Raw genomic sequence first — 15245 nt, forward strand, 5'->3', positions numbered from 1 at the left:
GACCCGACCCACCACGGGTTGGTGGGTTAAACGGGTTGGCTCATTGGCTCACTTAGTTAACTTTTTTTCACCCTCTTCTTCTTAGATAATTATAATATGTTACTTTGATCGATCAAATTGAAACAGTAATAATTGGACTAATTGATATAAAACAAAATGAAATAAAAGAAATATATTGTTATATATATATATATATATATATATATTCTAAGCTATCAAGCATAAAATTTTGCCAAATTTAGTTTAATGAGATATAGATAATCGTTTGACCAAGAAACTACATATAGCCGTTAACAAAAATATATAGCACAAGATAAAACTGTCATGCTTGTAGATAGGTCTTAAAACAAGATAAAACAAATGATATATTCCTTAATTATCCAATCTATAATATTATCCATCTATTAAATTGGAGTCCTGAATGGATAAATCCACAGTATTATGCTCTCTTGAAGCATCTTCTTCTTTATCTCCATCTATAATATTATCCAATTTATAATGTTAGGGTTTTATTTGCATATGGAAACTTTTGGAAAGACAACAGCGCGAAGGACTTTATTGCTAAGTAAAGGTTGTGCATTTTGAATAATTAATTAATTAATTTGATTTAAATAAAAAGAAATAGGATTTAAATAATTAATTTAATTTAATTAAAAAAATAGGTGGGTTGGTGAGCCAACCCGACCCACCACGGGTTCAACCCGTGTGAGCCGGGTTCTTAGTGAGCCAGGTCAAAATTGGCTCGCATAAAAAATTTTGTATTTTTTTCCAACCCAACCCGGCTCAAACCCGTGGTGAGCCGGGTTGGCTCACGGGTTTCAACCCATTTTGACGGCACTACCAATGATGAGTCCTATTTTGAAAAAATAATGAAATCAACTTATTTTCTTTATCATTGATTTTATCTTTTTAAATCTTTTTATACATTTATTTCTTTCTATCTTTTGTTATTTTGTTCTTTAATCTTATATTGAACCTATAAGAGGAAAAAAAATAACCTTGACACTCTAAATCGTTGCCTAAGAGGAGATGAGACGTGTCACCATGCAGAAGAAAAAGAGAGCATATTCACAACTTCAAAAAGCATTAAGAGTGCGTAAGATCTTTCATGAAAGAGACATTGACGGCATGGTAGTCGTCTGGCTGAGACGATCAAAATCGTCTTATCATCGGTCAAAACTCAAACTATGATAGATGACAGTGATAGATGATGGCGCCGTCGACAGTTGTGGACGGCGCCGCCACCGACAGCGATAGGTGTAGTGGCAGAGACAAAAAACAAATTCTTAAAAAAATCTAGCTTTAGATACTATGTTGAATATAGTGAAAATTAGGTATGAGATTAATCTTCCTTGTATTGAATATACATAGAGGGTTCTCTATCTATAATAGAAGAAATATGAGTTAAGCAAAAAACACAAATAAAAAATCACAACAAATCAAATAAAGATAAAAAATAAATATAAAATAAAAAAAATATCTAATATGATGGATGATGAAAAACATAAATAGAAAAATAGAATTTGAAACTTGTGATGAAGAGTTTAGGTATAAAAGAAGTGGTTTTTGAAGAGAAAACATGTAGATATTTACAGAGTGATTGATAAGAAAAATAAATTTAAAAAATAATTTAAAAAAATAGTGAAAAAATTAGGTAAAGAAAACAGTGAAGAAAAATAATAAAATAATTAAAGTTTAAGCGGAGAAAATGGTGAAAAATAATAAAATAAATTAGTAGAAAAAATATGTAAGAGAACCGTGAAGAAAAATAATAAAAAATTTAAGTCTAGAAATTAAGTAGAGAAAATAGCGAAAAAAATACAAAATGAGTACAATAAGGGATTGTACGTAGAAGGGTAAAATACAAAACTAGTAGAGACATATTGGGTTCGTTGGTCTATTGAAAAACAAGGGTAAAAATATAAAGCTGGTGAGTGTAATTTTCAAAATAATATAAGAGTCAGAGTGCAATGAGTAGATAGAATAAAATAACAATAATAATAATTTTTATTTTATTTTTTGGATCAAATGACATAAGATAACATACCGGTTAGATGTTACAATTATAAATATTCACCAAAACAATTAACGTAATAAATATAAAATAAACAAGATTATAAACATTTAATTAAATAAATTAAATAAACAAAATAATAAATAAATAAAAATGAATAGTGAAAATAAGAGTTGTTACAAGTAACAATATTATATAAAGAAGGAATAGTAAGTAAATAACATTATTTCTTCACTAATTTAGAAAATTTTAAGTTGTGAAAATGTAAAAATTATTTGTAAATTGTGATGTAAGAATTATAGAATATATATATATATATATATATATATATATATATATATATATATATATATATATATATATATATATATATATATATATATATATATACTCGTTGAGTGCATAAACAGATATTAAGTGTACAGATATTTTGTGTCATTCAAGAACAGAAGTATATATAAATATCATTATTTCTTCACTAATATTTTTTTATGTTGTATTCGCAAATCATTATTCATTTGGTGTCATTCGAGTGCAAAAACATATATTTTCACTAAATTTTTACTAGTTATATTAGTAACAAACATATGATTTATATATACTAACTTGAGAGAAAGTGTTAGATATATTTTTTTTTATTTAATATTTATCTTTTATCTTTAGTTAATTAATTTCATAAATAATTTTCACTATATTCAACATGTTTTAACATACAATTTTTGTTTTTAAATATTTTAATGAGTAAGGTATACTCTCTTGCATTCCATATTTACTTATTCCATATTTACTTTTAAGATAAGTCATATATATTTATTAATAAGAAAAGAAAAGAGAGAGTAAGAATATTAAATTATAATACATGCCATGAAAAAGAATATGAATAAAATTTATTATTATTAATTAGTCCGAGTTGTTAATTTGAAACTTTATGGTTAAAATTTTCTTTTGGTATCTAACTTCTTGATTTTATTTATTTATTTATGGTTCAATCAACTATTATTTTGTATTGCAATTATTTAATTTAATCTAAATCAATATTTTTTCATAAATGACACTAATATCATATTTATATGTATTATGTGTGAGTTTACCGTATTTTTATTTATTTTGTTTATTTTATATTTTTTTGTTCTTTTCTTAAGCTTTTTTTTATGTGTCAAGTTTGAGTCGAGTAATATAACAGTTTAAGTATCATGTGATGTAGACATATAGAACTGGTGGTAACACGTAACATTCACATAAAATGACACAAATGTGACACATAAAAGAAGTAATTTAAAATAACAGAATATTTTCTAAAAAAGGTAAACAAAATTATTACGAGGTGACACGTGACATATATAAAAATGTTAACGCAATTTTAAAAAATTTAACGAAAAGTTAAATCAATTTAACATAAATATAAGTTTTAATTAAAAATAAATAAATAAAAGAATTACATTAAATAAAAACAATGAAAATAAAGAAAAATAATAATTTTAACCTAAAAATAATTTTAACCATAAAAAACTTTATGATTAAAATTTTCTTTTGGTCTCTAACTTCTTGATTTTATTTGTTTATTTATGGTTCGATCAACTATTATTTTGTATTGCAATGATTTAATTTAATCTAAATCAATATTTTTTTTCATAAATGACACTAATATCATATTTATATGTATTATGGGTGAGTTTACAGTATTTTTATTTATTTTGCTTATTTAATATTATTTGTTCTTTTTTAAGTTTTCTTTTTTATGTGTCAAGTTTAAGTCGTGTCACATAACAATTCAAGTTTCATGTGATATAAACATATAGAACTGATGATAACATGTAACATTCACATAAAATGACGCAAACGTGACACATAAAAGAACTAATTTAAAATAACAGAATGTTTTCTTAAAAAAAGTAAACAAAAGTATTATGAGGTGACACGTGACATATATAGATATTTGTTAACGCAATTTTAAAAAATTTAACGAAAAGTTAAATCAATTTAACATAAATATAAGTTTTAATTAAAAATAAATAAATAAAAGAATTAAATTAAATAAAAACAATAAAAATAAAGAAAAATAATAATTTTAACCTAAAAATATCCTATTAAGATAAATTTGAATTCTCCGTTGTGTTTCTTCTATTAAAAAATAGTCATTCCACTTATCTTATAATAATTTGATACTACTTTTTATTTAATATCATACCTTATTTATGCAATAAATATAATAAAAGAAATGTTTTTATTTAATAAATATTAATGAACATTTATGATAAATAAATCCAATAATTATTTATCATCTTACTACCTAACAAAGTATTTGCTAAATAAAGCGTAGTTAGAAAAAGCTTCTCATAGGCTAAACGATATCATGTGCCAAACAATATTCTTTATCCAACGATGAAGTTTTCATCAACCGCTTGGTATCACAATTAAAAACTCAAACGATCAAATCCTGCTTGAACAATAGAAAATTTCAAATACATATAGTTGTTCTGAACAGGCATTAAATATCATTAAATGGTCAATGTTTTAAAACAAAAAAAAAAGTGATAAAAGTATGGACATATATGTTGCATGCATATCTATTATACTATGTGCAGATTTCCTATTACATGCACCCACCTGCTTCATCCTATAAAAATCAAAAGTGGACATTAGAAATAAAGAAGATATACATGAAATGATCTTCTCATCAAAAGTCGGGCCAAAGAGAGTGTACAATCTACTTTTGATAAAGCACCAAAAAAGTAAGTATGCTCTAATATGTAAACCTCAACCTACGACAACCACCTAGGATAAAGGGTACAAATAGCTGAAAGTTAAGACTAGCATCGTCTAACGACTAAATTCTCTTTGAACTATTAAGAGTCAGACCTTGTAAGAAGAGAAAGACAGAAAAGCTTAAACGGAAGAAGAAATACTCTTAAGCTTCATTGACATATAAGCTTATTGTTATAAGAAGAGAGAAGAGAAATTTTTTTGAGTCTATTAGATTGAATTGTATTGCACACATACCCTTTCTATGAGAGTTATTGTCTAAGGACTTCTAATCAATCTTTTGATTGTAAATTTTGAAAAGAATTCAAACACTTTACGTTTAACTCGGTGAAGTTAAATGGTAGCTAGACAACATATCGAGAAGTGGGTGAAACTCAATGACGTTTAACTTTGTGGAGTTAAACGGTAGCTAGGCAAGTTTTTCTAATGGAAAATTAGGAGTTGGTGAAACTCAACTAGACAACATATCGAGAAGATGTATGGATTGTCTAGGGATACCAGCAATGATGAATAATATTGCATAACTAGGAGTGGGTAAAATCCAACTAGTCACGGTAACGAGGTTACTAGGTTGACTTAGAAAACCAGGAGTAGGTGAAAATCAACTAGACAACGTATCGAGAAGATATCTGGATTGTCTAGGGCTACCAGGAGTAGTGAAGAATATTGCACAACCAAGAGTGAGTGAAACTCAATTCCAGTCATAGTAACAAGGGTTACTAGGTTGACATGAAAAATCAAGAATGAGTGAAACTTAACTAGACCACATATCGGAAAGATATTTGGATTATCTAGGGATACCGGGAGTGGTGAAGAATACTACACAATCAAGAGTGACTGAAACTCAGTCAGAGTCACAACAACAATGGTTACTGGGTAGACTATGAGAACTAGGAGTGAGTCAAACTCAATTAGACAATGTATGGGGAAGATATCGGGAGTGTTTACGGATACCAAGAGTGGAGAACAATATTGCACAACCAAGAGTGTGTGATACTCAATTCTAGTCACAATAACGGGGGTTAGTGGGTTTGACTGGCAGAACCAAGAGTGGTAAAAATACTCACATGTACTTCATTGAAAATCTAGTGGAACCCTCTAAGTTATCTTAGAGAAGAACTATGTGTAGCTCAGTTAAGTGAACCAGTATAAAATGTTTATGTGTCATGTCTTAGCTTTACAAACATATTATTTTCAAATACATTAGATATGCGTAAAGCAAATCGCTAACATGCATGCTTATCAACAAACACTCCTTCATCTAAGAGTTACTTCTCCTAAACGCTATGAAGATTAACTAAACACCAGGACTATAAACATGTTTATCAAAACAATGTTTATAGGTTAAAAATTTAATCACTCATGAGGATCATCCAATCTCTATCAATGGTGCTCAAATATCAACTCCAAAAGAGATTTACAGAAATATTATTCAACCACCTTCTGATATTTCTCGTTACTTCAATAAGCATTTTGTAAAAAAAATTTATGAAATCTAAATGTTTTAAGAAAATATTTAGTAAGCACACTAATATCTTAGTGGACGCATTACCAAACGATTTTCTCACAAGATGCATCATTGTTATACTTTGCTAAACAATGTTAGATGAGCTCTCTCTATAATGTACAAAATATTTTTTTTGGTAAACATGCTAAAAGATATAAACATTGTTCCAAAAACATGTGTAGAAAGAAATCTTACTAAACGCGCTCTTGAACCAAACTAAGGTCACTAAACAAAGTGTTGTTAGGAAACATCTTATATAGGCCAAACGATACCTTGTACCAAACAACATTTTCATACAACGATGACACTTTTATGAACTGCTTAAACGATCAAATCCTTCTTTATCAATAGAAAATTTGAAAAGCTTATGATTGTTTTGAACGCGCAATAAAGAGCATTAAATGCACAACGTTTCAAAACAACAAAAGTGATAACAAAAGTACTGAAAACACATGCACAACGTTTCAAAACAATGTTTCACAGAATGTTCTTTCTATCAAAAGTCACGTTGAAGAGTTCGTACAACCTATTTTGATAAAGTACTGAAAACGCATGCATGCTTTGACAAGTTGACTTTAACCCACGATTGCTACCTACGAAAAAGCTAAGAAGATCCGAAGATCAAAACATGTATTATTTAACAGACATTTTCTTGAATCCTATAAATTGAAGATCCTTGAAGGGAAAATCAAGAGAATAAGCACAAGAATACGAAAGAAATCATCTTAGAAGAAAAGTAATCGCAAAAGAAAAGAAACTAATGTCAAGTTTTATAGCATCATAAGCTTTATAGCCTCAAAAGTAATCTTAATAGATTGAATTGTATTGTAAACACATCTTTTTGTAAGAGTAATTGTTTAAGGGCTTGTAAAAAATCTGATTGATTGCACATTCTAAAGAGAATACACACACCTAACGGTTAACTCGGTGGAGTTAAACAATAGTTAGAAGAGTTTTTCTAGTGGAAATCAGGAGTGGATAAAGTCAACTAGATAACATATTAGGAATATACCGGGATTGTCTAGGAATACTAGGAGTGGTAAAGAATACTACACAACTAGGAGTGGGTGATACTCAGTTCTAGTTAGAATAACGGGGTTACTAGGATTGACTAGTTCATATCAGGAGTGGTGCGAATACTAAGTTGTAATCTTGTTGAAGATTATAGTGGAACTCTCTAAAAGGTCTTAGAAGAATGTAGCTCAGTGAAGTGAACCAATATAAAATAATTATGTGTTTATTACTTCAGCCTTGCAAAATGTTTTACTTATAAACTCTAGAGTTGCTTGTTAACACAATCATTTATAAAAGCTTTTGTCATTAAACGTTATTCTTATTAAGAGCCGTCTTTCTCAAAACACTAGAGTATATTTGCCTAAACGATTGAAAAACATTTTATCTCTGAACTTGCAATTGAAATAGAATTTTATAACTCAAGCGTCTAATAACTTTTACAAACCGTTTAATCTTTAACAAAGTTGTTAAATGAACTTTTAAAAAAAGTTTTTCACAACACTATTTAACCCCTTCTAATGTTTTTCAAGAATTTCATTATATATATATTTTTTATCTTTTAATATACAATTTTTGTTTTTAAATATTTCAACGAGTGAATTATACTCTTTTTCATTTTATCTTTACTTTTAAGATAAGTGGTATATTTTTATTAATGAAGAAAAGAAAAGAGAGAGAAAAAATATTAAATTATAATACATGTCATGAAAAGGAATATGAATATAATTATTATTATTATTAATTAGTTCGAGTTGTTAATGTGAACCTTTATGGTTAAAATTCTCTTTTTAGTCTCTAACTTATATCTATTTATGGTGCAATCAACTTGTATTGCATTCATTTAATTTAGTTTTTTTATTATATTTGTATAAACACAATAATATCATGTTTATACATATTATTATTTTTTACTTTTTATTTTTTTGCTTTCTTTGAATTTTCTTTCAGTTTTCTTTTTATATGTCAAGTTTATATCGTGTCACATATATAATAGTGTGAGTTTCATGTGACATAAACACTTGGAATTGATACTAACAAATAACTAAAATAACACAAACCTAACACATAAAATAACCAATTTAAAATAACTGAAATTTTTTAAAAACTAAACAAAAATACTACGAAGTAACACGTCATATATATAAAAGTTATTAACGCAGGTTATAAAAATTTAACAAAAAAACTAAATTGAATCAATTTAACATAAATAAGTTTTGATTAAAATTAAATAAATAGAAAAATTACATTAAATAAAAACAATAAAAAAGAAAACAAAAAGAATTTTAACTTAAAAGTATCCTATTAAGATAGATTTGGATTCTCTGTTGTGTTTTTTCTATTAAAAATGAGTCATTCCACTCCTACTTTTTATTTGATTTCACACCTTATTTATGCAATAAATATAAGAAAAGAGATATATTTATTTATTACAAATTTATGACCATTTATTATGAATAAATGCAATAATTATTTATATTTTTATTGTTTATTAAATGTTATATAATAAATAATTTATTGATATTTTTGTTGCTGATAAAATTTTATAACAACGCATTTAATGTAATATTTAATGTTTGTTATAATTAATTATATTTTTCTTTAATTATAATTTTTGTTTTTATATTTTATTAACTTTGTAATTTTAGCTGTAATTTATTTTTCTGAAATTTTACTCTTTTAATTATCTTTTTTTTTCTATACTTTTTGAGGAATTTTTACCTTAATTTTTAATTATATATAAGTTTACATAACTTTGAGCTTAATTTTTGTGTTACTTTAGATACGCCATAGTATTGAAAATAGTAATAACTCCATAAAACTTACTTCCAAATATAATTTAATATTTTTATTGAGAAATTGAATAAATTTATAAATAATAAAAATTAATGAATGAAAATAACGTAAACTAAGTTCAGAGACCTTGGATAAATAAAACTTAAAGGTCTAAAATTGTGAAATTTACAAAATATAAGAAGAAACCTTACATTTAATAAGAAGTAACCTTACCGTTATATATGTTGTTATCTCTTAATTTTTATTAAAAATTAAAATTAATCTCAATTTAAAATTTTAATTATGTTTAAGACGTTAACAAAATTTGATTAAAAAAACTAAATTTATGTATTTCTAAAATTAAAAACTAATTTGAATTAAAATTTTTAATATCAATTAATTTGAATTTTTTTGAAAAAAATATATTTAACTCTTTAATATATATTGATAATTGGTATCTAAATTTTTAGTTAATTAAAAATATAGAAAGTTAGAAAAAAAATATTAAAATTAAACTTGGAACATGTTTGCATAATAATCCCCCGTCATGCTATTCCATTTAGAAAAGAATACTAATATATTTCCGATAAAATTAATTTATACAATCATTAGCAACTATCCACTCCATTAGTTTTAAAAAATAAGAATAGGAAATTCCAAAACGGTAATTTGCACCAATTTCAAGAGTATTGTTGCCACATCACTCAGTTTCTTGTGTCCTCGTCATCGTCCTCTATTCATTCTTCTATATAACATACTTCTCATTCTTCTTTTGCTCAAGTGTTCTCTTCAGTTTTCACCTTCATTTCTCTGATCGGGTTGGGTTTCTCTCCAGATCACATAGCCAGAAAATTATCCTCCGCTAGAGCCAAAATCATGTTTCCTCTTTTGACGAGGCTTTTGACGCGACGATCGCAGCCGCTTCACTGGCGACGCAGCTTTGCTCGGGCGGCGGTGGACGCCGAGAAGGGCCCTACCATCCGGGAGCTTCCGCCGTTTGATTATTCCCCGCTGCCGTATTCGGGGCCCGCCGCCGACGAGATTCTGGCGAAGCGCAGAGAGTATCTGAGTCCTTCCATTTTGCATATGTACAAGAATCCCGTGAGTTCGCGCAACACCAGATTATTTCACCACAAATATAACGACGCCGTTTCAAGTTTTACCATACCTTACAATTTTTACATGATTTTCAAAATACATATACTATAATAGTTAATAAATTTTTGTATTATAATAATTTTCATATATATATATATATATATATATTATTTACTATACTTTAATTTTCAAAATAATTTATGCCTTAATTCATCAAAAGATATAATTACTGCAAAATAAATGAATTCAGAGCAAATAATTATTTAATATCTACATATATATTTGAAAAAATGAACAAATATATTTTTCATGTTAATTTGTAATCAATTTAAAACTATGTCACAGTAATAATATATTATCATTCTGTATGCATTTTTTCTCCATACTAATTTTCTGCTAAATAATTATTTTTTAACGTACTAATTATTATATTTTATTTAGTAGGCTTCAATGCGAGAGTGGAAATATTTAAAGTTTTTTATTTGATGATTGATGGTTGTAAAAATCCACTTAATTAAACTCTGCTACAGTAGTTTTAATATCTAATGAGCTATGATTTTATTTGTTTGGAAATAAAAAAAAAAAGTGATAAAGCAATGGTTGTGAGGTGCAGGTGAACATAGTGGAAGGAAAGAAGCAGTACCTGTTCGATGAAAATGGGAGAAGATACGTGGACGCGTTTGGAGGGATTGCTACGGTGTGTTGCGGCCACTGTCACCCTGATGTGGTGGAGGCCATAGTGAACCAAACCACAAAGTTGCAGCACTCCACCGTTCTATACCTTAACCACGCCATCGCCGATTTCGCTCAGGCTTTGGCTTCTAAGCTTCCCGGTGACCTAAAGGTTAGTCCCTTTTATCCCCACTCTTACGGTTTCTTCCTACTTTTTTTGATTAAGCTCATTTTTATTTTTAATGGGATTAGAATTTTGAAATTGGGATGTGGATATCCATTGTTCATGTAGCTGCTATTGGAATAAAATAAAAAATTCTAAAGAAACAATTATTACAACCATGCTAATAATAATTACAAAAAATAATGATACTTTTTGACAAGATTTTTTTACAGTAATTTTGTACCAAGTATATTACAAAACAGTTATTAGTATATTTGCATACTTTATTAAATTTCTTTTTATAAATAAAACCGTTTCGCTTTGTGATCTGAATGATGATGGAGGTGACTTTTACTTTCAACTTTAACAATAATTGTTTCTCTGTTCTCTCTGATTTACATTATAAAATCATAGCATTGTTTGATTACCCAAACCATAGGAAATTAAAAATTTTACCTTAGATCGAGGATGGTATGCATTATTCTTTGTGAATCATTAGAAAATTGTTCTGTACCATATTTTACTGGTGCTGATTTGAAAGAGAAAAAATAAAGAAATTAAGCTAACCAAAAGCAAAGGACTATTGATGAAGTTCAAAACTTTTAGAGCAGCTTCCACGTCAGCCACTATCTCAAGAGATGGGTATGTTTCCATGATCTGGTAGAATTTCGTATTTTAATTTTAAAATATTGCTTTCTTTGTCCATATATTAATGGGTTCATTGGATTGAGATGCCACTGGTTGCGTGGATGGCATTGGTGCTTCAGTATTGCACAGTGTTTCAATATTATATATTTCTTTCAATAAGTTGATAATGTAGAAAAGGTGCCTCATATTAATATTTTATTTTACGAGTACATTTATTATTGTGGTTTTTATTATGTTAGGTAGTGTTTTTCACAAACTCTGGAACAGAAGCAAACGAATTGGCCATTCTGATGGCAAGGATGTACACTGGGTGTCATGACATAATATCTCTGAGGAATGCTTATCACGGTAATGCAGCTGGAACAATGGGAGCCACTGCTCAAAGTATCTGGAAATTCAATGTTGTGCAGGTACAAAAATTTATTGTTTTCATTTTTAAATTTCATACATTAATTGATATTATTTAATCCCAAAATAAAGGAAAATAACATAAGTAGTGTTTACAAAAATAAAATTATATATCTTCTTTTTTCTATTATTATTTGAAATGTTTTGTGTCTAGCTACAATGGACGTGTGTCACGGGTCACATATAAAGTGTCAACCTCGAAAGTGATGCTGACATATGACTAAAACTCTGTTTATAATGGAATAACTCTTAATGTATTATAGTATGTTATTAGGCTTATCACTCATGTCTAATAATATACAATTTAATGATCAAGATGTTTAATTCTCAACATAAAAAAAAAAACGTGTTTTGAAGATCTTATATTACTTAATTGTATAATCAAACATGGTATTTATGGATAAGAACTAACTTTTATTTCGTCTCACTTTTAAAACTAACTTTCCTCCAACTCTGTATTTAAGAAAATGAAAACCACGTTCCATATTAGTACAAATTTCCATCTGCTTTCGAGATATGAAAGTGTGGACCATCCCAATAGCGAAGGATATCTCATACACGTTGTCTCTGATTTGGTTTTGTTTCAGTTCTACATAATAATAGACTAAACAAAACAATATGTATCTTGTGTTATCCTATCTTCGGAATTTTCAGCTTCTTCATTAGAATACTAACGACAGGTAGATAAGTTCATTATATACGTCAAAATTATCATAGTTAGGACTCTTTCAGATAAATTCGAACTAGAGATGATTTTCAAATATTTTTTGAGAAATATCATGACCCTGGAATAGTGAAATTTCTCAATAATACGCACCGTATTCCTTGCTTGTGTCAAATTAATTACGATTATTTTTGGTTTATACCGTGATAAATTTTTATATTTAATCTCACTTGCTTGTCCCAAAATGAAGTTCCGTTATATTTTATATAATATTATAATTTTAATTTAAGATTTAATTATGTTTTTATAGTTCTTAATTTTTTTTATAAATCAGGCTTTAGTCTTCTAAATTTAAAAGCATTGATTTGAATTCTTCAAACTTAAAAAAAACTACAGTCCTTCAAGTATATCTTAGTCCCTCAAGCGAACCAGTGTTTGCCTTATGTGTTCTTTTGCTGGTATTGTCAACAGAGTGGTATTCATCATGCAGTAAATCCAGACCCTTACAGAGGAATTTTCGGTTCTGATGGAGAAAAATATGCAAGAGATGTTCAAGATATCATTAACTTTGGAACTTCTGGACATGTTGCAGCCTTCATGTCTGAAGCTATCCAGGTATTAAGACAAATGTATATAGACAGGTCCAACTTCTTTTGTTTATTTTTCTTTCTACATCTACCATCATCTTATCATACCTTAAGTAAAAAGATATTATAATTTGACTTATGATTGAAACAATTTGGGAATTAAGCACACCTTGATGCTGGTCTTGTTTGTGATAGGGAGTGGGGGGTATCGTTGAACTGGCTCCTGGTTACTTGCCTGCTGTATACAATACCATAAAAAAAGCAGGAGGACTTTTCATTGCAGATGAGGTTCAGGCTGGCTTTGGCCGCACTGGTAGCCATTTTTGGGGATTTGAGTCCCACAACGTTGTTCCTGACATAGTGACAATGGCTAAGGTAACTTTACTAGTGTCGTGTAAGATTATGATTTGTTTGGATAAAATTCTTAAAAGTGTTTGATAAAACCATATAATATACACCATTTATCTGATGATAGATGGCACAAACCTTTGTGATTGTATGACTTTTTTATCTGTTGCCTTCTCTTTTTTTATTCTAATTTGGCAGGGCATTGGAAATGGTTTTCCCCTTGGTGCCGTTGTAACAACTCCAGAGATTGCAGAGGTCTTAACCCACCGGAATTACTTTAACACCTTTGGTGGGAATCCTGTTAGTACTGCTGCAGGGTTGGCTGTTTTAAAAGTAATAGAGAAAGAACAGCTTCAAAAAAATGCACTTGAGGTTGGGACCTATTTGAAAGAAAAGCTCACTAGCCTAAAGGACAAATATGAATGTAATATCTTCACCCTTCTTATTATATTCTCATTACAGTTTTACATACAAGGATTCCTTCTAAATATATGCATGCTCTGTTTGGATAAAAAAATAGGAAAGTGATTTTTGGTACACATTCTCGAGTTCTAGATACAAATGAAGAAACAAAATCTTTAATATTTTAGCAGTAACCCATATGGTATCCACACACGCACTTAATTGAGAGTAGAGAACATTATTTACAAATACGGCATTAGAGTTTCCAACAAATTTTATAACCAAACTTTGTTTCTTCTGTAGTGATTGGTGATGTGAGAGGAAGAGGCCTGATTCTAGGAGTTGAACTTGTCACTGATCGTGAGCTTAAAATTCCAGCAAAAGCAGAAACATTGCATGTAATGGACCAAATGAAAGGTAAAATCCACACCCCTCTAGATATGCTAGCTATAGTTTTCTTCTATATTGCAAACTGATCATGCTGCTTTACTACAGAATTAGGGGTACTTATTGGCAAGGGTGGTTACTATGGAAATGTCTTCAGAATAACACCCCCCTTGTGTTTCACCAAAGAAGACGCAGGTTAGGCTCAACCTCAATTTCTCTATGCCTGTTTTTAATGGCTAAAATTTAACCATTGTTAAAATTATCCGCCATGAAACTATGCCTGTTTTAACGGCTTGTGTAATCCGTTGGTTGCAGATTTCGTAGTAGATGCAATGGACTTGACCTTGTCTAGAATGTGAAGCTTAGACCGGATATCCTAGCTTTAATAAAAGTATTATATTATCATAAGTGAAATGATGTAATGCCATATTCACAGTCGGTAAAATTTACAGAGATGCAGACTTATTAGCTAAAATAGCCAACCTATCCATGATCTTAGGACATAAATGAGCCAACAACTCGTTGTCTCTGGTCTGATGTTTGTACCTTTTCATATGAAGGAGCCAACAATTCGTTGTCTCTTGTCGTTTATCTTTTCTTCCCATGTTATTATCTGTTGCTTTATTTTCACGTAACTTCACGCCAATCATGAAATTAATATCGTTTCGCTTGTGCCTATTATGCTCCATAGTCCTACATCCTGCCAAAACTGATAACTTGGCCATGGAAGTTTCTAGCAAATAACACGGCAACTTCTTTCATGGAAAAATATTATGGGTTATCGAGAAGGAAATTTA

The 15245-nt window shown here is 28.7% G+C and overlaps 1 protein-coding gene across 1 annotated transcript; it reads left to right on the forward strand.

Moving 5' to 3' along the window:
• Window positions 1-9855: 9855 nt before the first annotated feature.
• On the forward strand, window positions 9856-15039 carry LOC108346215 (alanine--glyoxylate aminotransferase 2 homolog 2, mitochondrial). Its single transcript, XM_017585229.2, has 9 exons — window positions 9856-10172; window positions 10783-11013; window positions 11892-12062; window positions 13196-13339; window positions 13507-13686; window positions 13858-14083; window positions 14365-14478; window positions 14557-14643; window positions 14764-15039. The coding sequence occupies exons 1-9, from the start codon at window positions 9948-9950 to the stop codon at window positions 14805-14807; spliced, it is 1422 nt and encodes a 473-aa protein (XP_017440718.1). The 5' UTR covers window positions 9856-9947; the 3' UTR covers window positions 14808-15039.
• The last annotated feature ends 206 nt before the right edge of the window (window positions 15040-15245 follow it).

This window comes from Vigna angularis, chromosome 9, assembly GCF_016808095.1.
Source record: "Vigna angularis cultivar LongXiaoDou No.4 chromosome 9, ASM1680809v1, whole genome shotgun sequence".
In the NCBI taxonomy this organism is placed as follows: domain Eukaryota; kingdom Viridiplantae; phylum Streptophyta; class Magnoliopsida; order Fabales; family Fabaceae; genus Vigna; species Vigna angularis.